Below are 27,091 nucleotides of genomic sequence, written 5' to 3' on the forward strand. Positions count from 1 at the left end.
CTGTCAGATTTTGGATCATCGCTAAATAAACCATGCTAAATGCATAAATTCTTGTTATTGTTTTCTGTATATATCAGCTGGCATTTAATTATAAAAAATGAAAAAGATCAGAACCAGGTGATGATAGTTGTTTTATAGTATCTGGAGTTTTATCTGAATGTGATAAAACTGTTCTCATCAATTGTATTGTTTATTCTACATTCTATTCTATATTGTAATTGGGATGGCTTGTCTCTGGAAAACAATAGATGTTTATAATATAAAAATTAATTAGATTAATAAAATAATGCTAATTTAATTTGAATGCAAATACTACCTAGCTCTAAGCAAAGTAAAAATTTTATTAATATTTTCACAGTTTATTGATAATGTTTTATTTCCACACAGAAGCATAGCACATTTTAAACTTTAAATGAATAATAAGAAATGTATGCAGTATGTATACTCAATGCATATGGATATGGTTCTTGCCCAGATCTTTGCTGTCTGGTTATTTTTGTTATTTATTTTTATAAAGTAAATATGTTTTGAACTGTACAACGTGAGTATACTGAGAAACGGTGTCTGTGTTCCCACTCACATGTAATGAACATTTACAGACCATCTTAGTGCAAATTCTTATATACATCTATAAAGTAGTTGACAGAACAGTAGGGGAAATATGAAATTTAAGCAATAAAGTGTAATGATATCGTCTACTTTCCAATTGTTTTTTTTTTGGAAAATAAATAAGCAAAATAACATACATGCCAAATTTGTATGCAGTTAGAATAGAAGACTGTGTGTTTTTTTCATGTATTTTGGCTGATAAAGAACACCAGAATTCCTGCTTAATTGAACATAACTTAGTCCAGAATGAGTGAATATATTGAGTATGAATGAATGGTATAGCAAACAACAGTAGTTAAAGCAGAACTGAGCTTCTCTTCATTCAAGACAAAAAATAGCCAAAATATAGCCAGGTTTCAGCTGAAATTTTGAAATTGTAAACTTGATTGGACGTTAGAAACAACAGCACTAAAGTCATAAAAATAAACTCCATTGAAAGGAATATATGATATATCATTTTTCTTATCCTTGCCCTTACATGAGCAATGTCACTGGATCTCAGTTGTTCATAGGAAATTTTATTTGCCAAGGAAATAAATCTTAGGAAAAGGAATGCTGTCTGAACTGATCACCCTGATTCTTTAGAAAATAATATTAAATTATTTTTTTTTTACTATGAAACATTTTTGATGATCTGTGAACACAGCATCCCAATCAGCAGTCATTATTAGTAGTTATTTTAAAGACACAAACAAATGGAACCCCTATGTCACTTGGGCAATCTGGGGACAGAATCCAGTCCCAAGTCAGAGAAATATTAAAAGTTTTAATGTTATGGAAATGTCCAGAGGTGCTACACTAGACACCTATGACAGAATATAGACAGATTAGGGCATTTCAAAGGCATTAGGGCATTCAGCAAAGGCATTTTAATAAGCTCATATTCCAGCAATCACAAAAGTATTTTGCATGTGCAGATTTATTTAGAAGCATTTGGACTGTAGTCCCCAAACAACCCAAATGACCTATGGCTTCAGCTTAGGCAGGAGAGCCAAATGCCTGTGCTGAAATTAGATGGCCTCAGATCTGGGAGGTATACTTACTTCCTTCTTGCTTTATACTATGGCTATGTGTGGTCAAGGACCCCTTTACACAGAAGACAACTCAAGAAGAGGAGAGTTCCTTGCTTCTTCCTTGCTTCTTCCTTGCTTCTCCTTCACAAACAGCTATGGCTCAGCTGCAATGGTGCCTATTACCTGCCAAGTCTCTAATTCACAGAATCACAGAATGGATGAGGTTGGACAGGACCTCTGGAGACCATCTAGTTCAACCCCCCTGCCAAGCAGGATCACATAGAGCACATTGCACAGGATGGCGTCCAGGCGGGTTTTGAATATCTCCAGAGAAAGAGACTCCACAACCTCTCTGGGCAACCTGTCCCAGTGCTCTGTCACTCTCACAGTAAAGAAGTGCCCTCTCATATTCAGCCAGCAACTCCTGTGCTTCAGTTTGTGCCTGTTGCCTCTTGTTCTGTCACTGAGCACAACTGAAAAGAGACTGGCTCCATCCTCTCGACACCCTCCCCTCAGATATTTATACACATGGATGAGATCTCCCTTCAGTCTTCTGTTTTCCAGGCTAAACAGGCCCAGCGCTCTCAGCCTGTCACCATACAACAGGTGCTTCAGTCCTCTCATCATCTTCATAGCCCTCCTCTGGACTCGCTCCAATACTTCTATGTCCTTCTTGTACTGGGGAGCCCAGAACTGGATGCAGTACTCCAATGTGGCCTCATTCCAACCATGTCATAGGCCAGTGCCTACACACGAACTGATCCCTTGTTCTGTTTGTGTCCCCATCTCTGTGTCTCACTGTACAGAAATTTGAGGCATATTCTTCTGCACCCTTGTCTGAGTGGAAATAAGAAAGACCGTCTTGTCTTTTCCTCTGAATTTGTTCTCTGTTTTTAGCACTTCCTTACCTTTTTACTTAGGAACCTGACACATATGAATGGAATTTAAAGCCCTTCGTGTTGAGTTACCAGATCTGTTCACAAACATGTTCCCTCTTTCCAAGGGAAACAGTCATTGTGACTGTTTATCGTAATAGCCAGCTTTGAAATTAATTGGCCCGTCCTTGAATGTATTTTAAAAGTCTCTGCTCATTGTTACACAGAATGCTACGCCAGTCTTTGTTTTGGAGTACTGGAGCAACTTGTCCTCTGTTCTCTCCATGCTTTAAAAACTGATGGAAGATAAGCATTAGAGAAGTTTTTCTGTTTTTCCTATTAAGAGATAATTGACCCAAGCCTTCAGTGCTAATTACCTCCTGCAGATTCCAGGATGTGTGTGTAGTCATGGAAGATGCTAATTGACTCTCTGGTGATGTGGATAGAAAAAATAAATAAATAAATAAAATAAAAAGGAAAAAGTGCTAAGCTTCCCAAGCATCAGAAAATTAGTTAACTGTACTGACATGCAGTGTGGTGTATGTGTAAAGAGTTTTGTAGCTGGGAGATGAAAGATGAACAGCTGTCCAGATGCGACCTCCTTACAGGGCTGGAGTCTTGCCCTAGGATAAACATAGGGACTTCATTTTGTTCTGACGGCTGCATTAGAAGGGTACTTACTCTCTCTGACACCTCCTGCCCCTAAGCACAGGATCTCTTTTCCCATCATTTAGCTTCCAGGACTGTCTGACGAGGACTACCTCCCACAGAAACACTACCCACTCTTCTTACTCCCCTCTAAGAATCTCAGTTGCTTGCAGTTTATGTAAAGGCAGGGGCTTGGCTTTATATTAGTGATTTGCTGAGGACAGGTGGGAATTTCATCATCTAGAAGGAAAAGCTTTTAGCCTTCCCCTACTGCTGCTGGAACAGAGAGGCTTGCTCACTTCCACATGAGCTGCTGGTGAAGAGGACCCAGTCTGAAGGCATGGACAAGATGTAGGCAGAGAGCATGTGTGTTCAGGACTGCTCAAACCTGGTAATACCAGCATGTGAGATAATGCTAATTAGTGCATAATAATGTTAGTATTGCTTGATGCTGCCTACATTTACAGTGTGTTGTTACCATGATGCTGTCACACTTTCACCCTGTTTCTGAGTAGGCACAGGAAGTCTAACAAATTCCTTTGGGAAATGGGTCATAAACACCATTCTTCCCTTATTTGGACAGTCATATTGCCAACTTAATGATCTTTTCATGAGTTACACATATATGCATTATGATATTGATACCTGGGTGAAAAAGAAAAAAAAAAAAAGGGAAAAAAAAAAAGATACAGAGTTTTGTAATTGTCTTCCATTACAAACGATTATTCTACAGATCACTTCACCTGTGCTTGGAAGAGATTAAGTAATTGATCTGGGATATATACTACAATTTGCTGACCTGATGCAGTTCAGATGTGATGCCTTGTTTTTAATAGCTTAATTCTTTTTACTAAAGAAAGTTCATCAGGCTTAAACTCCCAGTCTCTGTAACCACTGGCTTTTATGATAATCAGTTGCCATCAGAGACACCAAGATTACAGCTGGAAAACTTTACACCTACTCTGGAGCAATGCAAGCCAAATGCTGTCACTGTGCCACATTTGCTACAGTTTTGAACTTTCATATATACATGAACTGTGTAAATTAATGAAAATTAATGTGACTATTTGAGTATAGCTTAATGATAGGAAAATATTGTAATGCAAAATTTAAATTGATACCTTGTAAGTTCTCAGCTATTTACAATTCCTAAGTGCTCTGTGATAAACCAGTATTAGACCTAAGCTAAGAAAAATCTCATTTCCAATTGGTAAGGAAGACTGCTTAAAATAACCTATATTTTTCCTCGCTGGTGCTTAAACTGTGGATTCTCAAGTTGAACACCTGCAGAGAGCTGGCTGATACGTACTAAGATGTTTTTCTGGAAAATTACATTGAAGACAACTAAGATCAGATTTCTATTGTTAAACCTCTATGTAAACAACTTCTGTAGATAAACAAGGGTGATCACATAATTGCAAGTATATGGGAAGCTTATTCCAAAGACAAGAATTAGAAGGGATAGTGCTCTGTACTAGTGTGAATAAGTGGGGATAGGGGTCTTTATTAGAGCTATCTGAGAACCTGTTCAAAGTCACTGAGCAAATGCCAGAGGCAGGTTTTTAAATTTAATACCTGCCGTTATCTCTCTTATATGGCAAAACTCAAACTACTTCTGTTATAAAGAAAATGTTATTTTTTTTATTATTATTTTTTTTGGTTAAGTACAAACTTTATTTGTAATGGTTATCACACTGAAAATGCAGCATAATCTGTTTGCCTTTAGTGTTTGCCTGCAAATCACTTCTAAACCAGTTCCATTTGCAAATATTTAATATTTGTAAAATAGTTTGGGCTAATTATTTGTAAATAGTTCATTTTAATAATCACCATGTGTGACAGAGCAATTAGATGTTTACTCATGGGGGGAATCTAATTTAATACATTTTCAAAACTGCATTAGTGAGTCAGAGCCCAGCTTTTTAACTATTTAAATTGGATAATAAAAGAGAATAAGTTAAGACTGATGCTTAATACCACCTTACAATTACTGAATAAAATGTGGGAATATTTAAGTTAAATATATTAAATGCATATATATAAATATTTAAATTACAGAGTGTTCTGATTGATTATCAATCACTGCAATCTTTTTAATACCAAATAATACGATCTTTGAACACTAATGAGCAAAATAGTTTATTCAGAAATAATTTACATCTGTCATTGTTCAGTTGATTATAATACTAGTCTGTACTAATAAATGAAATTCATTCCCAGCCCTTTCAAAATCCTTTACAAAATGTCATGTCTGTAACTCAGAAATTCTTACTCTAGTGTAACTCTAAGTATTTCTTTAAGTAGTGGAATAAGGAAAACTTCACAGTTACTAAAAACAGAAGTTTTAGATTATGCAAAAAAAAAATAAAAAATTGAAGAACAACTTCATGGGACAATTTTCAACTTTAGCAATTTCATTACTTCTTGCAATCTTCTTTAGGCAATTCTTGTGTTAATACCATGTTTCTGCATTTAAAGAAACTATCCAGTTAAAAAAATAAATAAATTCCAGCAAACAAATGTCTAAGGGTAAGGCAACAATGTGATTTATGAAATATCAATGAGAGCAAAATAATGCTCCCTTGGGGGAAAAAAAAAATCATAAAGACTGAGGGTATTTATATATCATGAAATGGCTGGTAAGGTGAGGTGAGGAAAGGCTCAAGGCACATTCTGACCTCTATTCATGATGAAGGCAGTGGGCTTTTTGCCATTTACTTTAATGTGAATCTCATTAAGTTCTGTCATATTACATCAGCAGCATACTTTGTCATACGTTCAGAATCTAGGAGAGACCAAAGCCTTTAAAAATGCATGCAAAGAGCATTAATTGATTTTTTGATGTAAATTTTTTTCAGAAGTTAAAACAAAAACTTCTTGGTGTGTTGGTTCTTTGGCTGGTTGTTTTTTTTAATAAAACAGAATTTTTGTACTCCCTCTTAAGGGAGATTGAAGATTGAAAAGAGATTGAAGAATTGGCATATATATAGCACTGGCTATGTATCTAACAAGTAGCAGTGCTAAATAATGAGTAGTAGTTATTTATTGTAATTGCTAAATTGTTTTAAACAATATGAACCGTCATGGTGTGTCAATAACATGTGAGCCAAGTTTACAACTGAAGACGTTGCAAAGTAAAAGACTGTCTTCAAACTTTACATCAAGCAGAGAGATCAAGTAGACAGACAGTTCTTTCATAATTAGACTGCAATCATTAAACATTTAGGCAGTGTTACCCCCGTATTTACTGGAGAAGATGTGAGAAGTCGTTAATAGGTGCGGTCCATGCAGTTCTCCAATAGCTTTAAAATAGTCAGATTGTACTTTGTTTTCTGTTGCATTTGGTAAGGAATGGCTTTCAAGAACGTTGTCTTTATTTTGCAGAAGAGTGATTTGATATAAAGAAGATCTCCAGTTCATCTCTAGCTTACAGATCTCATACAAACTTAGTCAGAATTTTTTGACAATTTTAAGATGCGATAAGGCAAGTACCAGTGCTACTAGATGAGTGTCTTCTCACACACACAAAATCATATGAAGTATTATTTTTATGTGATAAATTGAGATGATGGTTGCTCTCCTAAAATTCATGTGTGGTTGTTTTTGTTTTGTTTTGTTTTGTTTTGTTTTTTCCCAGTCTAAAACATATATGTGCAGTTGGCAAGGCGATACCCTATGTTTCACTGTCGACTTTGCTCTGGGATTTACCTGTTTTGACAGTAAAACAAAGGTAAGATGGAAAAAAAAAAAAAAAAAACACAAAGAAAACATAACTGCTTTATTCTACTGTTCTTGAAGTTATCAGTAACCATATATTTATATTGATGTGGAGTATTTTTTCCTCAAATATAATGTGCTTTTTATTTTTAAAGCACCTCCAAAATGCTTTTCTAGTCTCTAGTTTGAGACTAGAAAAGGATTATCTACTTGTGCCATAGCATGTAAAGATAGATATTGGAGAAAGATATAAAAAAAAAAGTAATTTCCTTTCCAAGCAATAAAAAAGAAGGTTATATATAGCAGAGAACTTGGTTTCTTAGTAACAGAGAAACTTCAAGATTTTGAACAGATTACCAGCTATGAAAAATATTGAACTTTCACCTGGTTCTATTTATTTTGAAGCTACAGATATAAAATAGAATGAATTATTCTTCCATCATAAGATATTTAGGCTATATCTAAACTAAACAGAACAAGGGCAAATGCGTTTTAAAGCCAATCTATATGATTAAATTCACTTACCTTGAAAAATTGAGTGGCTATATAAAGCGACTATAGGGAATGCTTTATGGCATGTTCCAATTTCAAAACCATATCTATAATCCTACTATTTTAAATATAATTTGAAGTGATTCTAACTAAATTTATAAATTTATTTGCCAGTAAAAGCAAACTTACATAAAAAAAAATGTTTCCACCTTAATAGAGCTGTACAGTAGAAAATCTGTCCTGTAAAATATGATCTTCAAATCCAAACCAAAATGATTTTTATAATATATGCTAATCAGTTATTCTAAATTAAGATGAAAGATACTGCATTTTGAAACATTAATACCTTACCTAGTTTTCGTGTGTTGGCTTTTTTGGTATTTTGGCAAAAATGTACAAGTTTATTGAGATCCCTATGCAGTGAAATAATGACCAAGATTATTATTATTTGAAAATTTAGACTAGTTGCCTTACATGTCCTATGAGTAGCATAATAATTCTGAAAATATGTTTCCATATTCTTCTTTGTCTTTGGTGATACTGCATTCTGAAATTAATGCTCTGCATAGCACATTTTGCATGTAGTCACAGGGGAAGTATAGATGGTAATCATCTCATTAGTTTAGACTATTGAAGATGTTTCTTTTAAATGTGAAGGTTGATTTAGTGTACTCCCACCTTTAAAAAAATAAAGAATAAAATCTATTGACACTCCTTTTCAAAAGATCAGTAAATGTATCATAACTAAAATCTCATTCCTACTGTGTTCAGTAGAACCAAGGTATTACCTATAGAAAGGGTAGGACTTTGACCCAATGTCAAAGGTATATATACATTTATAGGTGTATATATATATATATACACAGCTATATACACCTATACAGTATATATAATGAGGAGGATTTTGATTAACCTTTGATGCTTACCTAAAAGGGGAAAAAAATAACATTAGATATATTAATTCTGTTGTTAAACTGTAAAAATTCTGGAGAGTTCATGCACGTTTCTTGTTCATGTCTATGAGAGATGGACCTGCTTTGTATCCTCAAGCCTGTGTGAGGCAGTAATGGGCAGCTTCCACTGTTCATTCGTACTGTCCATAATGGTCGTCTGAAGTTGACGGTGTTGCTACACAATCAGTCTTTTTAGAATATTTCTTACCAAGACTGACTAATTTGTTGAAGTGGTCAAGTAGTTAGCAGTTCATTAGGGACACAAAAATTTTGCTGAAAATAAATATTTTCTCATCTAGACAATGAACTTCAAATTAAGGTCATCTATTGATGCAAAATAAAAAAAAAAAAAAAATCACTTAAAGCACAGCAGGTACTCATAGAGGCTTATTAAAATGAAGCACATTCATCTGGTCTGACCTAAAACTCTAAGGTGGATCTCAAATTTGGGGCAAACAGTTCATGCACTCATTAAAAAGTGTTCTTTACTACAGTCTTTAAAGGGATGTAAAGAGGCTTTCCACATTACAAATGACAAAATAGAAAGGGCAAGAACTTTTCCTTAGGAGTTTATGCATCTTTTAGAAAACTCTTCATTAGAACAGTTTTGGGGGATTCTCAAACATGTTTGATATAATTGCTTCATTACATACATAGTCTATTCTATGGTCATCATGGACGTAACTCATTCAGATATACCATTTGGGGCCCATCACAGAGATACCATTGCATCCTGCTGCTGCTTTGTCGTAGAGATTTTCTTTATCTGTTGGCTTAGTTGGTTCATCTTCCCTATCCCATGCCTCCAGCCGCTTATCCAAAATAAAGGGATCCCCAAGTGTGCATTTTCTTCTTTCCAGAGCCATCTATTTCTCTTTTCCACTCAGTGTCAACTATTGACTTCAGCAATGCCTATTATTGCTAAATTGTTTGTGTTTCATCCCCATCTAAGCAATTATAGTATATAGTGAACATTCCTCTATCCTATTTAGATCCAAACCTATTTAAGAATACCTTTCAGGTGATCTAATTAGGCCCTCTGGACCCAGTTAAAATTTGTTCATGAATTTTAAGCACCAGCAGAATGCCATAGCATTGTTGGTGGGGTGAGTTTTTTTCATCCTTTATATTAAGAAATCTAAGAAGCCAATGATGTTTGTGTCTGCAGGGAACCAGGAGATGAAGTAAGGCTTTTCATACCTTTTTATTTGTATAAACAAATGCATAAACATATTTTGTTTTGTTTGTGCATAGGGTATTCCTTCTCAAACGATGAGTAGGGTTCTAAAGATCACACAGACAAAAAAATAATTGAAATTTGTGAGGCTTGCATCATTCAATGTATAGATTATCACGCTTACCAGTTGTCATTAATTCAAGTGTTGCCATATCCACTAAAAAAGGAAAATCATTGGCTAATGACACAAATACAAAACCTCTACTTTTCCTTTATCATTCTAATCATCTCTCAGACTGATATTTCTTCTTTTCTGTGTTCTGGTAGCACCCAGAAGAGTGGGGATTTAGTCGCAACAAGGATATATCAAGTTGAATGTAATTATTTAATTACCATTAAAGGCATCAAGGCATAATAATGTAGTAGCTGGCAACAATGTGAATAGATAATTTACCAAAGTGCTAATCTGAAGGAAGCAGGTCTCCTGCTCTCTTCCAAATTATATATTCTAAATTAGGAATAATCCAACACTTCCCTTGAATTTACTAACTATGTTGCAGGACTCGAATATGTAGAAATAGTTTAATATTTAGAATATGTAGAAATAGTTAAAAACTTAGCAGAATACCTCTCCTCTCAGACAGTGAAAATAGTCTGAACTTATGTAGAAAGGACTTCTGTAACTGCATCTGACTCACTGAGCAGCTATTCCACCCCAAATCCAGTCAGTGTTATCTACAGAATATTGGAAAAATTCACAGAGAAAAAGTCAGAAAATTTACAAGTGAAGGTATAGCATTGGTCTATATGAAGAAAATATTTTACAGGCAGGTATATTGAAAAATATACCTGCCTGTAAAAGGCAGGCTTTTGAAATAGCCTTTAAAGCATTTAAATTGTCTTTTCTCATCAGTGTCCAGGGACTGAATCACGTTTCAACATGTACATGAAATTTTCATTAATTTTGTAGGTATTAAGGAAACATCAGCAGAAGGTCTGGATGCAATTTGATAGTTGTTTGTTTTGTTTTGTTTTGTTTTGAAAAGTATCTCTATACATATTAAAATACTCCTGTGAATCCGTGATACGCCAGCAGTAGTAAGATCCCATGCATAAACCTGCATAAAATAGACCAAGAATCCTAGATTTCCTATGTATTTTAGAAACAGCTGTGGAACATATTTTTTGTACTTCACAAGACCACATTCAATAATAAAGTTTTTGCATCTCTATTTCATATTTATCTTTGGATTTCAAACCACTTTACACATTTTTTGGCCAAGGTGAATTCAGCTTTGCATCATTCATGTAAGACATTTATCTACATTATGCAGATGAGCCAGCTGAAATATGACAGATCAAGATATGGTGCAGAATTGTGTTCATACTGAAACTGATACAAATATCCTAACGGATCTTTTTAAAACTAAGCTTTTGTCAAGGATATTGATATTATTTCATGTAGGCAATGGAAACATTTACATTTCAGATAATTTCTATGTAAATTTTTAATTAGTGAGTATTATTATTGTATCCTTTGTTCCCACATGTGATACAGAACTGTTAATTTTATTTGCTCTGCAACCGCCTGTTATCATGCACTGTGTTTACTGCCCTAATGCTTCATCATAATACATAAACATTAATCATTTATCTGTAGTTCTAGGTAACAGTGTGTAACAGAGTCCTTAATCAAATTTCTTTCTCTTTAGAACGTGCTGTGGAGGTTTAAATTCTCTCAGCTCAAAGGCTCTTCAGATGATGGGAAAACGAAAGTAAAGCTGCTTTTTCAGAATCTAGACACCAAACAAATTGAGACAAAGGTAAGTGACATATTCCTTCTCAGTTTAGTAAAAAATGAAATGGAATTATCAATTTCATTTACTGCTGCACTTGCAAATGGTAAACTGCAAATCACAGTTTATCTTTTTTTCTCCTATTCTGTAGAAACTCCACAATAAATAAAGTGATATAACATCTATAAATTTATTGCAGTATTTGTACAAGTCTGTTACTGAGCTGTGTTTTGATGGTGTTTCACTATATCAGAAAGATGATTTCTTTAGTGCAGTTGTTTAGCCTACCTGTAATCATACAGTACCTTAAAATTGCTTTTGACAATGATAAAGGAAAAATAAAACTATTTAATGACTAAATACATTTTAAGCTGCTGTATAGTAGACAATTTCAAGCAAATATGTTTAAGATATGCAGATAAATAAAATATTGTGTAACTTTTACTAGGAAATAACCTTAAAAGAGGCCAGGCACTTCCTGAAACCTATTGGTTCTACTGTGACTTAGGAGCATTCAGTGCTTTGCGGGATCTGGCATTAAGTTGTGGTGACAGCCAGTCACTACTATAGATGAGATACTGCTGGTGTCTGTTTCTGCTTCCGGCAATATGATATGGTTGTGAAACTTCGAATTCAGATTCCCAACTGAACGTCAGCAGTTTCTAATTCAGGGTTGTACTTTGAATTATCCTTGTGAGGTGTAGCTGTAATGCCTGAATCTGGCCTCAGCTTCTCCTCTGTGATCCTAAGCTTCTTGCAATTGTACACACAACTTAAAGGACTGGATGAAAATTGGAGCAATGGAATACTAAGGTAATACATTGATGAATAAACAGAGTGAAGAATAATTCAATAAAACATAAATAAGTGAAGACAGAATTATTCAATCATGACATTATGAAAGGAATGAGAACTTTGATTTGATATGACAAAGAAGAGGAAGGAAAGAGTGAGGTTCAGCTGGGATTTGGTGGACAAAAGTCAAAGAAAAATCAAAAAACAAACAAATGAACAACAAAACAAACAAACAAACAAAAAAGCAACCATGAAGATCTATGAAAGCTCTCAAATACTATTACCTGGAGTTATACTGATTAAAATGATCTATAAAGTGAAAATTTGCTGTAATGACCATATCACAAAGGTAGAACAGATAATATCTTTACCTATCCTTTAAGATTTTCTATTCTCATTAAGATTCACATTAAATTGGACTGTGCTAGAACTATGCAGCCTCCCTGCTCCAGATACTTGGTTCATATATTTTCACAGAATCATCTAGGTTGGAAGAGATCACCAAGATCACTGAGTCCAACCCCTGACCTAACACTAAGAAGTCCTCCACTAAACCATATCACTAAGCTGTACATTTAAACGTCTTTTAAAGACCTCCAGGGATGATGATTCAACCACTTCCCTGGGCAGCCCATTCCAATGCCTGACAACCCTTTCAGTAAATAAGTTCTTCCTAACATCCAACCTAAATCTCCCCTGGTGCAACTTTAGTCCATTCCCCCTCGTCCTGTCACCAGGCACGTGGGAGAACAGACCAACCCCCACCTCACTACAGCCTCCTTTAAGGTACCTGTAGAGAGCAATAAGGTCGCCCCTGAGCCTCCTCTTCTCCAGGCTGACCAATCCCAGCTCCCTCAGCTGCTCTTCATAACACTTGTTCTCTAGACCCCTCACCAGCTTTGTTGCCATTTTCTGGACTCGCTCAAGCACCTTGATGTCCTTCTTGTAGCAAGGGGCCCAAAACTGAACACAGTACTCGAGGTGCGGCTTCACCAGAGCTGAGTAAAGGGGGACAATCACTTCCCTACCCCTGCTGGCCACACTGTTTCTTATACAAGCCAGGATGCTGTTGGCCTTCTTGGCCACCTGAGCACACTGCTGGCTCATATTCAGCTGACTATCAACCAATACTCCCAGGTACTTCTCTGCCAGGCAGCTTTCTAACCACTCATCTCCCAGCCTGTAGCTCTGCTTGGGGTCAAGTATATGTCCCTACACTTCTAAATGGTATTATTTCTTAGACTTCGGAATTAGAGAGTAATCATGAAATAAGCATCTCTAATACTCATAGTACATACTGCAGTAACTGCCTCAGCTTAGTGTACTGAAAAAGCCAGATGTTACTGTATGGTAAAATGCAGCCAATAATCAGGAATAGAAAATGTCATCAAATACTAGAAATTTCATTTCCACTACATGTGAAATAAAGCTTGATACAGATGACTTATGTTCACTTGGCAGTAATCAGTAGCATTAAGTTTGCAAAAAATTTTTCCAGATTACATTGAGTTCTATATGCTTATAAATTCTTTGGGAAAAAAAAAATCACATTTGGAAATTCCATTTTTGCATCTTGGTTACTAGCTAGAGATGGTATTTTTTCTCCTACAAATTTTGAGCAAAGTGCTTCTTCCTGTGCACTTCAGTTTTAGGTGAAGAACAATATATTTTTCCTTTTTTTTTTTTTTTCAATTCAAAGGCACTAATAAGTATTAGATTCCTGTCAGTTGTTTCTTCTTCAGGTCCTTCATATTCCCTACAACTTCCCCTTGTACTTTCCCATTTCAATACTTCTCTGTACTTAATCTTCCTTTAATACTTCCAATAATACCACTTCAAATCCTTGAAACCCCTGCAAAGTCAGCAGAATGCCTGATAATGGGAAAAAAGCAATTGTTGCAGATAGTTTGCAGGTATGTGCGTATTAACTATTTAGACAACCCATATTCAATGGGTGGCCAAGTGACCCCTACCCCAGTTGTTGGTCAGGGCAGGAAAGGACAGTGATCCTCCTGCCTTCACTTCAGCATGGGGTGGTGCCAGGACCTCCCAATGTGTCACATCAGCAACTTGTAATACAATTCTAGAAATTCAGCTCCTTCGAGGTATCCACCACTTCAACAAATGTGAAAATTGCACAAGTGTGTACCTATGTAATTTCAGCATGTTATTTGTTTAGGAAATCAGATATTTGTTTTTAAAGCTCTTAAAAAATCTGTTTGCAGCATAGCATGTAAATGTTTTTCTATGAAGGAGTAGCTTTGCAGCTATTTTGAAAGGAGGGGGAGGAAGACTAGTTATGAAGTGTTCCTGGACCATGGCATTAATATGTAGTTTATATGTCTGTGTGCTCTTCCTTGAATCAGAAGTTTTTAATTATTTGAGCTGCAGATGCCCTTTCATGTCCCTTTGGCAAGGGGCTCTTAAACCTCTTCAGCCAAATGGAACATATTCATTACACACAGATTCACAGAATGACTTAGGTTGGAAGGGACCTTAAAGATCATCTAATTCCAATCACCCTGCCATAGGCACAGAATCACAGAATCACAGAATCTCTAGGTTGGAAGAGACCTCAAGATCATCGAGTCCAACCTCTGACCTAACACTAACAGTCCCCACTAAACCATATCCCTAAGTTCTACATCTAAACGTCTTTTGAAGACTTCCAGGGATGGTGACTCAACCACCTCCCTGGGCAGCCTGTTCCAATGTCTAACAACCCTTTCAGTAAAGAAATTCTTCCTAACATCTAACCTAAAACTCCCCTGGCGCAACTTTAGCCCATTCCCCCTCGTCCTGTCACCAGGCACATGGGAGAACAGGCCAACCCCCATCTCGCTAGAGCCTCCTTTAATATACTTATACAGAGTGATAAGGTCACCCCTGAGCCTCCTTTTTTCTAGGCTGAACAAGCCCAGCTCCTTCAGCCGCTCCTCATAGGACTTGCTCTCCAGGCCCCTCACCAGCTTCGTCGCCCTTCTCTGGACCCGCTCAAGCACCTCGATGTCCTTCTTGTAGCGAGGGGCCCAGAACTGAACACAGTACTCGAGGTGCGGCCTCACCAGAGCCGAGTACAGGGGGACGATCACCTCCCTAGCCCTGCTGGTCACAGTGTTTCTGATACAAGCCAGGATGCCGTTGGCCTTCTTGGCCACCTGAGCACACTGCTGGCTCATATTCAGCCGACTGTCCACCATCACTCCCAGGTCCTTCTCTGCCTGGCAGCTCTCCAGCCATTCCTCTCCCAGCCTGTAGCTCTTCTTGGGGTTATTGCGCCCCAGGTGCAGGACCCGGCACTTGGCCTTGTTAAACTTCATACAGTTGACCTCAGCCCATCGGTGCAGCCTATCCAGATCCTCCTGCAGAGCCTTCCTACCCTCAAGCAGATCGACACACGCACCTAGCTTGGTGTCATCTGCAAACTTACTGAGGGTGCACTCAATGCCCTCATCCAGATCATTGATGAAGATGTTAAAGAGGACCGGCCCCAGCACCGAGCCCTGGGGGACGCCACTAGTGACTGGCCTCCAACTGGACTTGGCTCCATTTACCACAACTCTCTGGGCCCGGCTATCCAGCCAGTTTCTAACCCAACGAAGCGTGCGCCAGTCCAAGCCAAGAGCAGCCAGTTTCTTGAGGAGAATGCTGTGGGAAACGGTGTCAAAAGCCTTGCTGAAGTCAAGGTAGACCACATCCACAGCCTTTCCCTCGTCCACCCAGCGCGTCACTTTGTCATAGAAGGAGATCAGGTTCGTCAAGCAGGATCTGCCTTCCATAAACCCATGCTGACTGGGCCTGATCGCCTGCTTGCCCTTCAAGTGCCGCATGATGACTCCCAAGAGGATCTGCTCCATGAGCTTCCCTGGTACTGAGGTCAAACTGACCGGCCTGTAGTTCCCCGGGTCTGCCCTCCGGCCCTTCTTGTAGATGGGCGTCACGTTTGCTAGCCGCCAGTCAGCTGGGACCTCCCCCGATAGCCAGGACTGCTGATAAATGATGGATAGGGGCTTGGCCAGCTCCTCTGCCAGTTCTCTCAGTACTCTTGGGTGGATCCCATCCGGCCCCATCGACTTGTGCACATCCAAGTGCCGTAGCAGGTCACCAACCAGTTCTTCGTGGATGGTGAGGGCCACATCCTGCTCCCCGTCCCCTTCCACCAGTTCTGGGTACTGGGTATCCAGAGAGCAACCGGTTTTACCACTAAAGACTGAGGCAAAGAAGGCATTGAGCACCTCCGCCTTTTCCTCATCTCTTGTAACTAAGTTTCCCCCCGCATCCAGTAAAGGATGGAGATTCTCCTTAGTCCTCCTTTTTGTGTTGATGTATTTATAAAAGCGTTTTTTGTTATCTTTAACGGCAGTAGCCAGCTTGAGCTCCAGATGAGCTTTGGCCTTCCTAATTTTGTCCCTGCACAGCCTCGCTACATCCTTATAGTCCTCCCTAGTGGCCTGCCCAATTTTCCAAAGATTATAAACCCTCTTTTTCCTCCTAAGCTCAAGCCACAATTCTCTGTTGAGCCAGGCTGGTCGTCTTCCCCGGTGGCTCATCTTTGGGCACATGGGGATAGACCGCTCCTGTGCCATTAGGATTTGCCTCTTGAATAGCACCCAGCCTTCCTGAACCCCTCTGCCCTTCAGAACCGCCTCCCATGGGACTCCACCAACCAGTGTCCTGAGCAGCCTAAAGTCAGCCCTCCGAAAGTCCAATACAGTGGTTTTACTGGTTCCCTTCCTGGCCCCGCCAAGAATAGAGAACTCCACCATTTCGTGGTCACTCTGCCCAAGACTGTTCCCGACAATCACATCCTCCACCAGTCCTTCTCTGTTTGTGAAAGGCAGAAACACCTTGCACTTGACCACGTTGCTCAGAACCTCTTCCAAGCCGGCCTTGAACACTCCCAGGGATGGGGCATCCATAGCTTCTCTGGGCAGCCTGTGCCAGTGCCTCACCATCCCCTGAGTGAAGAATTTCTTCCTTGTATCTAATCTAAATCTTCTGTCTTTAAAGCCATTACTCCTTGCACTATCACTACAATCCCTGACAAAGAGTTTCTCCCCAACTTTCCTATAGGTACTGGAAGGCTGCTACATTTTAGGTACTGGAAGGCTGCTGTAGTGACTCCCTGGAACCTTCTATTGTCTAGGCCAAATAACCCCAGTTCCCTCAGCCGGTCTTTGTAGAAGTGCTCTAGCCCTCTGATCATCTTCGTGGCCCACCCTCCCCCCGGACCTGCTCTAACAGATCTATGCCTTTCTTATGCTGTGGGCCCCAGAGGTGAACACAGTGCTCCAGGTCTCCACCTTCTCACAGAAGAGAAAGCAGAGGGGGAGAGTCACATCCCTCGACCTGCTGGCCACACTTCTTTTGATGCAGCCCAGGATACGGTTGCCTTTCTGGGCAGCAAGCACACGTTAATGGCTTGTGTTGAGCTTCTTATCAACCAGCACACCCCCAGGTCCTTATCCTCTGGGCTGCTCTCAATCCATTCTCCGCCCAGTCTGTATTTGTGCTTGGGATTGCCCCAGACTATATGTAGACCTTGCACTTTGCCTTGCTGAACTTCACAAGGTTCACACAGCCTCACCTCTCAAGCTGTTCCGGTCCCTCTGGATGGCATCCTTTCCCTCCAGCAGGTTTGGCCACACCACAAAGCTTGGTGTCATCAGCAAACTTGCTGAGGGTGTACTCAGTATCACTGTCCATGTCACTGAAAAAATTGTTAAACAGATCTGGTCTCAATACTGACCCCCGAGGAATACTCTTTACTGATATCCACTTGGACGTTGAGCCATTGACAACTCTTTGAGTGCGACCATCCAGCCAATTCCTTACCCACTGACTGGTCCATCCATCCATCAAATCCATGTCTCTCCAATTTAGAGACAAAGATATCTTGGGGGACAGGGTTGAATGCTTTGCAGAAGTCCAGGTAGATGATGTCAGTTGCTCTTCCCCTATCCACCAATGCTGTAACTCCATCATATAAAGGCACCAGATTTGTCAAGCACGATCTGCCCTTAGTGAAGCCATGTTGGCCATCATCAATTGCCTCGTTATTTTCCTTGTGTTTTAGCATGGTTTCCAGGAGGATTGTTCCATAATCTTGCCAGACACAGAGGTGAGACAACACAGACCTGTTACATGTCAAATGTTTCTGTGTAAAATGCTTGCTTTTGTATTTTCTTAACAGTGAAAAATTAAGAAGAAAAAAAAAAAACATAAGAAGAATCTATGAATATTTTAGTAGCAGGGGAGAGCTGAAGTCACGAAAGCAAATAATAATTCATAGCTTACTGCATAAACTGAGCAAATAGCAGATGAGAAGGGTACATTCTGTGCTTTTTTTGTTTGCTTCAGTTATCAAAAAAAAAAAAGAAAAAAATTACATCCCACATTACAAGGGGTTATAAAGAAAAGCCAGAATATGGAGGGAAAATGGTTGGAGTATTTTTAAATGATAGTTTTCACACTAGGAGGCAGTGGAAGTTGTGTTTGAGAAGTCCAGGTAAATAAGTAAAATGACAGAAAGATAATTTTTTTTCTTTAAAGGACCAAGGGGAGATGTAGAAACATATAGACCAGTCAGCCTCAATTTGATAGTAGAAAAATACAACATTATTAAATAAACACAAAGATTATTGAACAAACAATTTGTAATTACATAATTATAGAGGAAATAACAGAATTGTAGGAAGTAAGGTAGATTTTTGAAATGAGATTCTATTAAAGTTGCCTCATTTCCATTTTTTGACAGGATAACTGCTGTGGGAGGAAACAATAGTCATGATTTGTCTCGATTTTATTCAACTTTTATGTGATATTCTCATAAGTAATTTTGGTAAATAGAACCAAAGTTACCATAAAATCAATTGAGAAACTGAAAAAGCAATTTAAAAAGTAGGTTCCATCAGTTGCTTGAAAAAATAGAAGAATATAAAATACCCAAATTTTCCTGATCAAGAGTCACACTCCTTTAATTTCCTGTCTGGTGAAGGTTTGAAGCTGGAGCATGCTCAGCAAAAATAATATCTTGGCAAGTAAATTTTCCAGTTAACAAATTTGGATAGATTACACAGGAATAATAAAAAACAACCTCTGATGCAAATCTCATCTTCCTGCCAAATTTTAAAGTCTCAGGAATTTTGCCTAAAGTTTTCTTTTGAAGAGTAATTTTGTTGCTGGCATAGTAAATATCGGCCAAAACATTTTATATTTGGCAAAGTTGTATATAACTTACATACCTGAACACATGGTCTAGTACAGAAAAAGTTCCAAGTAATGTCAATAACGTTAGATATTCTGAGTCTACATGGCAAGTACACTTGCTTTAAAAAAAAAAAAAAAGAGTTATTAATATTTCTAAGATTGCATTCATGTTTTAACTCTAGCTACCTGGAAGCTAAGATCTTTTTTTTTTTCCAGGCATATTTTAATTGAGCCATATAAGCATTTTTTTCTCATCTTGTTTTTTTTCTATCCTCTGTTGAAAAGAAAAATGGAATTATATTTTAGCAATTCATTCACACTGAGAAAGGAAAGAGACCTTATTTATCTTTCTTCACTACATTTCCTCTTTTACCAACTTGGTCACAAATATTTAATTGAAGAAAGAATACAAAAATAAATCATATTTTCACTAGTCTGTTGTGAGCCATATTCATTTATTTAAATTCATTTTATTTAAAACAGGAGAATTTCAGAAGAGTGATCAAGGACAAGTCAGCAACTGTGCTTCTGTCTTTAGATTTACTATATGCACCTGAGAGGAAATGTATTCCACATTAGTTGAGAGATACGGGATATTAAAGAGAGTACAAGTAAAGCTCTCTCTTTATAGCAACATTAATCTCTAGCATCAATAAACCATAATCTAGCACTCAAGCCCTTCTGTTTTTTTATTAATATGGGTCTTTTCTTGCTGAAGTCTGGCAGTTTACTACTGAACATCTTGAGAGCTTGAAAAACATTTGCAAGATTATGATGGATATCAGTTAAGACTTTACCCATTTGAGAGTATTGGACAGTCTGATTGCTGTTGGAAATTAATTTTAATATTTTCTGGAAGGAGTGAATTTAGTTGCCTGCTCCTAGACAAGCATCTTCAGAACAACTTTTCAGATGCGTTTCTTATGCATTAGTAAAGTTTGCATCTGCCAATGCCACATTTAAACGTGTTCCAGATTTGACAGTAGACAGTGGCAGTCGGAATCACTGAAGCTGACACTGAAAAGTCATCTGATTCTTCCTGGTCCCTGTAGAACACTTAAAAAACTTAAGTACGATTCATAGATAGAGTTGCAATTTATCTGGCATTGATTTTGGCACCATGGATCTAGTTCTTATGCTTACAAGGTAAGAGCACCATTTTAATTTGCATGTGTGTGTGTGTAAATGATAGTCACAAATATTCACAAAGAGTTTTAAATAAAAATTTACAGCTGAACAAGCTTTCATACCTCATTCCGTAGCCAACAATTTATTTTTGCCTGTTTATAACTGTTTTAAGCTGCACAGTACTAACACATTTGTTCTTTTCAACCATTATATGGCAACTAAGCTGTGGTATACATGCTAAAATTTAGAACTGAATTTAGAATTTCTTGTTCTGTTTTGACTCCCACGAGGACTACAGTTTAAACCTAGATATGTTTTTGTTGTTGTTTTTGTTTTGTTTTGTTTTACTTTCCAAAAAAAAGAATGGTTAGCATTTCAATCAAAAAGAATGAAATAACATGCTGAAGAATGCAGTGGTAACAGTTGTACTCATGTCAACAATTAATAAACACTAAGACTCACCAGTGTCCTTAAAGAAGTCATGAAATGCACAGGTGCAGAAAATGTAGACGCTGACAGATAGAGCCTTTACACAATACAGGCTCATATCTTGTTCAAATAGTGATTCAACATCTCTCAGAAGTAATCAATAAACTTAAGTGTGTGTGTGGTAGTGATGCAACAGGCCTGTTAAAGTCTTTATGATATATCATATATCCAACTGTTATAGGTGGGTGGGCAAAGCAAGAACATACATTTTTCTTACTTGGCTGTGCACGTACAATGATCAAGGTCAGTGCAGCGTGCACATATTTTATATTCTCAGTACCAGCAGGCAGTTTTGTAGTCTTGTCTTCCCACTGCTTTAATCCAATCTTTTATGCTCTTCCTTGCTTGCTGTCTTCCTTCCAGTGCCTTTGCTGTACTTAACTGCTTATTAGGATGCATATAGAAAAATGAAATAGCCTTGATTATTGAAATATTAGACATGCAGAGATTCTTCTAAATACACATAAAATAGACAATTGTAATTAAGGGAAAAAAAAAACAAAACACAATACAGCAGTCACAGATGAGGCAAGCAAGCAGATAGGTGGAGTTAGATGATGCAGGGCAGATAACTCAGTTATCTGCCTGGCTGGAATCCTCTTCCCCTTTCCCTGTTGTAATCTTCATCCAAGAATATATTCACCACCAGAACACCAGTTCTCTGAGCTAACTCCATCCTCAAATTGGGGCACAAACCTGTACCCCAACACCTGTTCTGGATATACACGACTGCCCCTTGCTAGACAGCTTCAAGGTTGTGAAGGCAGCCAGTGCAGACATCAAGTGTCTCTCAGGGACAAAGCACCACATCCCCACCCTCATTTATGTCCTACTGTGTCAAATACTCCTGTGATTAATTGGATTTCTCAGGCCTCAGGGTGAACATTACTTCTCTGATGACCATATCTAACACAGTCTACCGCAGTTGACCATATCAGAGCCCTGCAACAGAATACTTTCAGAGTTCTTCTCTCTTCGTATACTCCTCCATGATCTCACCCTAATAGAAAACAATATAAAATAGTGAAGATGTTAGAGAACATGAGGGAAGTGAGCTAACTGTTAAATTACATGTATAAAGCTCATATGCTACCTTGTTCTATAACAACTTCTAAAAACAGTACCGCTCTTAAAAGTAATCCTTCTGAGGGACCTGCAGCGTTATCTGGAGAAAACAGAGTGCTGTCTTCACTTAAAACACAGGTTTGGCAATGCTTTTTCTCTTTCAACTGCATGTAAATTATATTATATAGAAATAAGATAATATTGTAAGTATCAAAAAGATTAATTTTAACAGATTAGACAAAATTCTGAGGTACACGGGAGGGACTGCTGCAGTTTGGTCTGTACTCTGATAGAATCAATGAGCACTGTGCAGTAGGGGAATTGGATTGACTCCCACTGATGACACATTCCTATCTCTCCTCTTTTCTTATCCAAAAACTCTTCACATAATATTGTTAGAGCAGTCTGAAATCCTGCCTACAGTCTGTGTTAGCTATCTCTAATTGTTTTTCTTGATAAATATGTACAGCTTAGAAGTGAATATATTTGCAGTAAGGAAATGAAAAGCTTTGTAAAAGGCTCTGAGCTCTTTTAGCTTCAGACACTCAATATGTTGAATGTCAGAATGAATCAGTCAGAACCTGAGGTGAAATTGTTGGATGAGTTCCGTTAATTTTGGAAAAAATCTAAGACTAATGTGAGTGCTTTTGTATTTTATAATTTATTGTTTTTAAATATTATAATTCAAGAGATTTAAACTTTGACTTAAGCTGAGAATATATACATTATTCTATAGCATTTTATACAGAGTTGCATTTATTAAAAGTCCTATGTGTATGCTAGATTTTAGTTGTGTAAAACTTAATACAAAGGGAGTTAAATAATGGCACTACTTTTTTTCTGAGTGTTTACATTAATTTTATATTAATGTTTATGATAGACATATATTGTCAATAAAATACAAATAAAATAACAATAAAATGTTTTAAGAAAAGTTTCTTTATGACCATATCTATCAATCAAAATAGAAGTGGTTTCTTTATGCCTCCAAAAAATCAGAACAAAGATTACATGGTCTAAATTGCTCAAAGGATTTTAACCAACACTTACGCTTCATTTTTCTTCTACAATGAGATCTAATGTTGAGTGTGAGGCCCAAATGAATACTTCAGCAACTGAATGCCAATTATTACACATTACTGAAGTGCTTGGTTTGATATAAGTTCTCAAGAGATTTTTCTTCTTTTAGGGCAATTATTTCTTAACCTATTAACTAGCAAGTACACAAAAACAAGTTTGAGAGAGTTTTGCCACTTCCCTTGATGTTATCTTTTTATTATTATTATTATTTAACTAGATATGAATCATAATAAATTGCACAGCCTGCTCATTGGTTGTGTTGGCTTATGCCTCTATTGTTTTCATAAGATTATAGGGTGTTTTGTGTTTGTTATTATTTAGAATCTTGGAAGAGTCCAAGATTTCCATATAAATGGAAATTTATGGAAATTTACTTTCCAAGTGTCCATAATTTCCATATAATTTCCATTTAATTTAATTTCAGTTTAATTCCCATTAAGTACAGGGGGATCCATAGTTGTTTAACACAATTAAGAGAACTTCTATAATTGACAGATTGTTTTACTCCAGTTAAGGTATATTTATTTGCTCACACAGAAGCAACCAAGTGCAGCATTTAAAGGCGTAAGGGTTTATGAACTTTTTTACAATTAGATGTTGCAGGTAGCAACATTTTCCAGAATACATTTTGATAAATTTGTGCTGGTTGACTAGAGATTGGAAGTAGTGGGAATTCACCTAGCAGTTTGCATTGCGTTTCAAATCCATTGAATGATATACTCAGAAAGCAGAATTTTGTAGTAAAGAGCAATGAAAGATGAATAACAGCACACCTCCCTAAACCTTGATTTAATCAAGATGCAATGTTTAAGATTCCTTAATTTTTGTCATGCATCTCTAATTTATTCTCCTTTGTTAGCTGCTTTCAGATAAAAGAATATCTGACTTTTATTGCAATACATATTTCTTCAAAATCTACTCATAAAAACTAAAATGTTCTCCCATTGCATGGAAGGAAAATAAGCAAGGAAATATTGCAGAGGCACATTGTGTAAGAGATCCAATTATAGTAATCTGTTTATAATGGCTTATTAATTCAAATGAAAAATGGCCTGTGCATAGTGTCTGAATTCACCTATTTTTACTTCAAAAGCTGTAGGAAAACTTCAAAAATTTTTGACGGGATAGGGGAGTCACTTCATTTATGTTAACAAATTCTCAAAGCTGTAGAATTACAAAACTCTTGTGATTCAAGATTCTGGAAAGTTAAAATTTTTTTGTCTGATAATGAACGACTAAACACAAATTATTATATACATCCAAATATCTATGCTTACATATTCTGTATAGGATTTAGGGGATGAAAGCATTGTTCTCCCAGGCTTATGTGTGCACTGAGAGAACAATCTCTGAGTGCTTGCTTCCAAAACTTATTCTGTCCAAAGGTTACTGTGTCTGAGGAGGACTTTTCTGTAGCTTTCTTGGATGTTTCATTGAGCATGAAGGCATTTGTAAGGCCTTTATAGTGCAAAAGGCACTTGTAAGGCCATGATACCATGGGTATCATGGTATTATGAGCATATCCTGGAAGCATGCTGAATATGATCCCATTACTCTTGTTGTACGGTAATATTGCTTATTGCCACAATATGCTGGAGAAAATAGACAGTAAAAGAAAATTACATTTGTCTGAGAATAATAGATTTGTTTAGTGGAAAATAAAATCCCTGAGACAATAAACTATATGTGCCTGAGCTTGTAAGGAAACAGTGCACAATTGTTTGAAAAAATATATGTACTCATCTTCATCATGAACTAGAGTCTTCAAATATTGAAAGTCTGTTGCCACCTTCTCCTTCTTCCACCTTTTTATTTTCCATGTGTCTGATCCTGTTTGCTTCATAATTCCACCAGAATCCCTGGCTATTTCCTGAATGACACAGTAAAAAGGCAAATATCAACTTCGTTTTATTCTGCAGAATGTGAGGTAGAATAAGAGTCTACAATTTGTGTTCTCCTGCCTGTAGCCTAGTCAGTATTGAAAAATGAACAATAAACCTCTATTTTTGATCGTTTTATTTATAAAAAAAAGTGTTTGTTTGTTTTTTAAATAATTTGAAATCCCCAATGAGTTAATTTCATTCAGGCTCTTGGAGACCACATTTGTCCTATGAAAACTCTTATTAGCATTTGGGAAATCAAGCAGTTTTTCCTGTATTTAGATTGAACATTGTATCCTGTATCACACCAGACTATTTATTTACTTTATTTATTTATTTGTTTATTTATTTATTATTTATTTATTTATTTATTTACTTAAAACATCCAGATTGGTTTTATTTCTACTGAGCCAAGTACAACTTTTTTTAAAAAACAAAGTATAGTACACTTAAACTGGGGAATCTACCAAGCAGAAGCAAAGAAATATGGCTAAAATAATTCACATATTTTATGTGAACATAGTTAGTCTGGCTTATGAATCTTGCCAAATGCTTACAAGTTGCTTTCCCGTAATGAAATCACAGTATTACTTGTTGTGTATCAGCACCTGAGTTAGTCATTATCTGCCTTCTGTGGAGATGTACAAAATGACCTCGTATTCTGGTAATACTTTACTGCCACAGAAGAGGAGACAGTATGATTACGATCATATAACAAAGAGACATAAAATATTTATTAAAAATAATAAAGGTATCTATCACTATGGCTGTTACTTACTTCACAGTATGTTCATACACCAAATGTTCATATACCAGATGTTTACAAGGACACCTGTCCCATTATCTTTAGCTTCCGAAGGAATCAACTATCTCATAATAAAAAGTAAGTAAAATAAAGATGTTGAAAAGGAGAATAAAGAAGAAGGTATATAAAAGCTATATATTTCAGGGAAGTGCTTAATCACAACAATATTGGAAGTAGAGTAGTAAGCAATACTGGAAAAATAAAAATTCCATGATGAAAAAATAAATCTCTCAAAATCTCTCAAATGCCAAACATCTTAACAATGAACACTGCACATCTGGACAAGCAGAAAAACAGTTTCTGACTACCTGTAGTATTTTTTAAAAATACTGTAGTACAGAAAGATGAGATTCATCATAGTGGTCCATTTTCTGGTATATTCCTGTTAACTCCTTTGGTTCCTTGAACACTCAAAGTTGTTGCAGAAGTGTGGTTAATGCAGGTGTCTTCAGAATGTCCTCTTTAGAAAGCTTGGGCAGATCCTGAAGCTATTACTCATGTAAGTAACTCTTCATTCTCAGGAGTACTTCCAGTAGTTTCAGTTAGGAGGTCCCTGAGTATGGACAGTGCCTGCGGTGGGCTGTCCCCCCCCAGCAGCTGACCACCCACTCAGCTACTTGCCCCACCATCAGTGGGAGGGAAGAGCAGAAATGAGCAAATTTGTGGGTCAGAATAAGAACAGGGTAATAATTCACCAATTAAATTACTGTCATAGTAATAATAATAATAATAATAATAATAATAATAATAATAATAATAATAATAATAATAATCGTCATCATCATCATCATCTGCAATATATCTTGCAAAATGTAACTTAATTAAGACATTTAATTACTGGTTCAGGTGCTGGGAAACAAAGATCACATTTAAACACTTAGGAAAAACACCTTTTTTCCCTTTTCCCCAGTTCAGAGACCTCTGCTCCAAGTTTCCCCCGATCTTTGCTACAAGATATACTCAGGCCTTCTGGTGAGGTGGCACATGAAGTTGGGGTTAAGATGCAATGGTTTCTTTCTGACACTTCTCGATTCTCATTTTATTCCTTTGTTGCTCCTTCCTTCCTACTCATTTCCTCTGCTCCAACATGGGTCCCCAATGGGCTGCAGTCTTTTTGAGGGTGTTTACCATGGAGCACTTTCTGCTGCACTGTCCTTGTTGCTTTTTTTTTTTTTTTTTTTTTTTTCTGCCCTTTCTTAAGTGTATTTCTAATCACCACCATCTTGAGTGCTGGGCCTTGCCGTGCCCTGCAGTGGAGCCTTTGGAGTCAGCTGGAACCAGCTGTGTCCAGCATGGGGCATCCCCAGCCTCTCATAGAATCACAAAATCATCAAGGTTTGAAAAGACCTCTGAGATCATT

At 37.2% G+C, this 27,091-nt stretch overlaps 1 protein-coding gene across 8 annotated transcripts in view; it reads left to right on the top strand.

Annotated features, from left to right (window-relative positions):
- Positions 1-27,091, top strand: part of SNTG2 (syntrophin gamma 2) — a 292,459-nt gene that overhangs the window by 253,786 nt on the left and 11,582 nt on the right. For 7 of the 8 annotated variants that reach the window (XM_072036394.1, XM_072036393.1, XM_072036392.1 and 4 more), the window contains 2 exons: positions 6,783-6,875; positions 11,197-11,307. In XM_072036394.1, the coding sequence (XP_071892495.1) occupies positions 6,783-6,875; positions 11,197-11,307 (204 nt within the window). Of the gene's footprint in view, positions 1-6,782; positions 6,876-11,196; positions 11,308-19,767; positions 21,406-27,091 lie in introns of those variants that run through there. The other variant, XM_072036391.1, reaches the window with a different exon arrangement.

Source organism: Anas platyrhynchos, chromosome 3, assembly GCF_047663525.1.
Source record: "Anas platyrhynchos isolate ZD024472 breed Pekin duck chromosome 3, IASCAAS_PekinDuck_T2T, whole genome shotgun sequence".
In the NCBI taxonomy this organism is placed as follows: domain Eukaryota; kingdom Metazoa; phylum Chordata; class Aves; order Anseriformes; family Anatidae; genus Anas; species Anas platyrhynchos.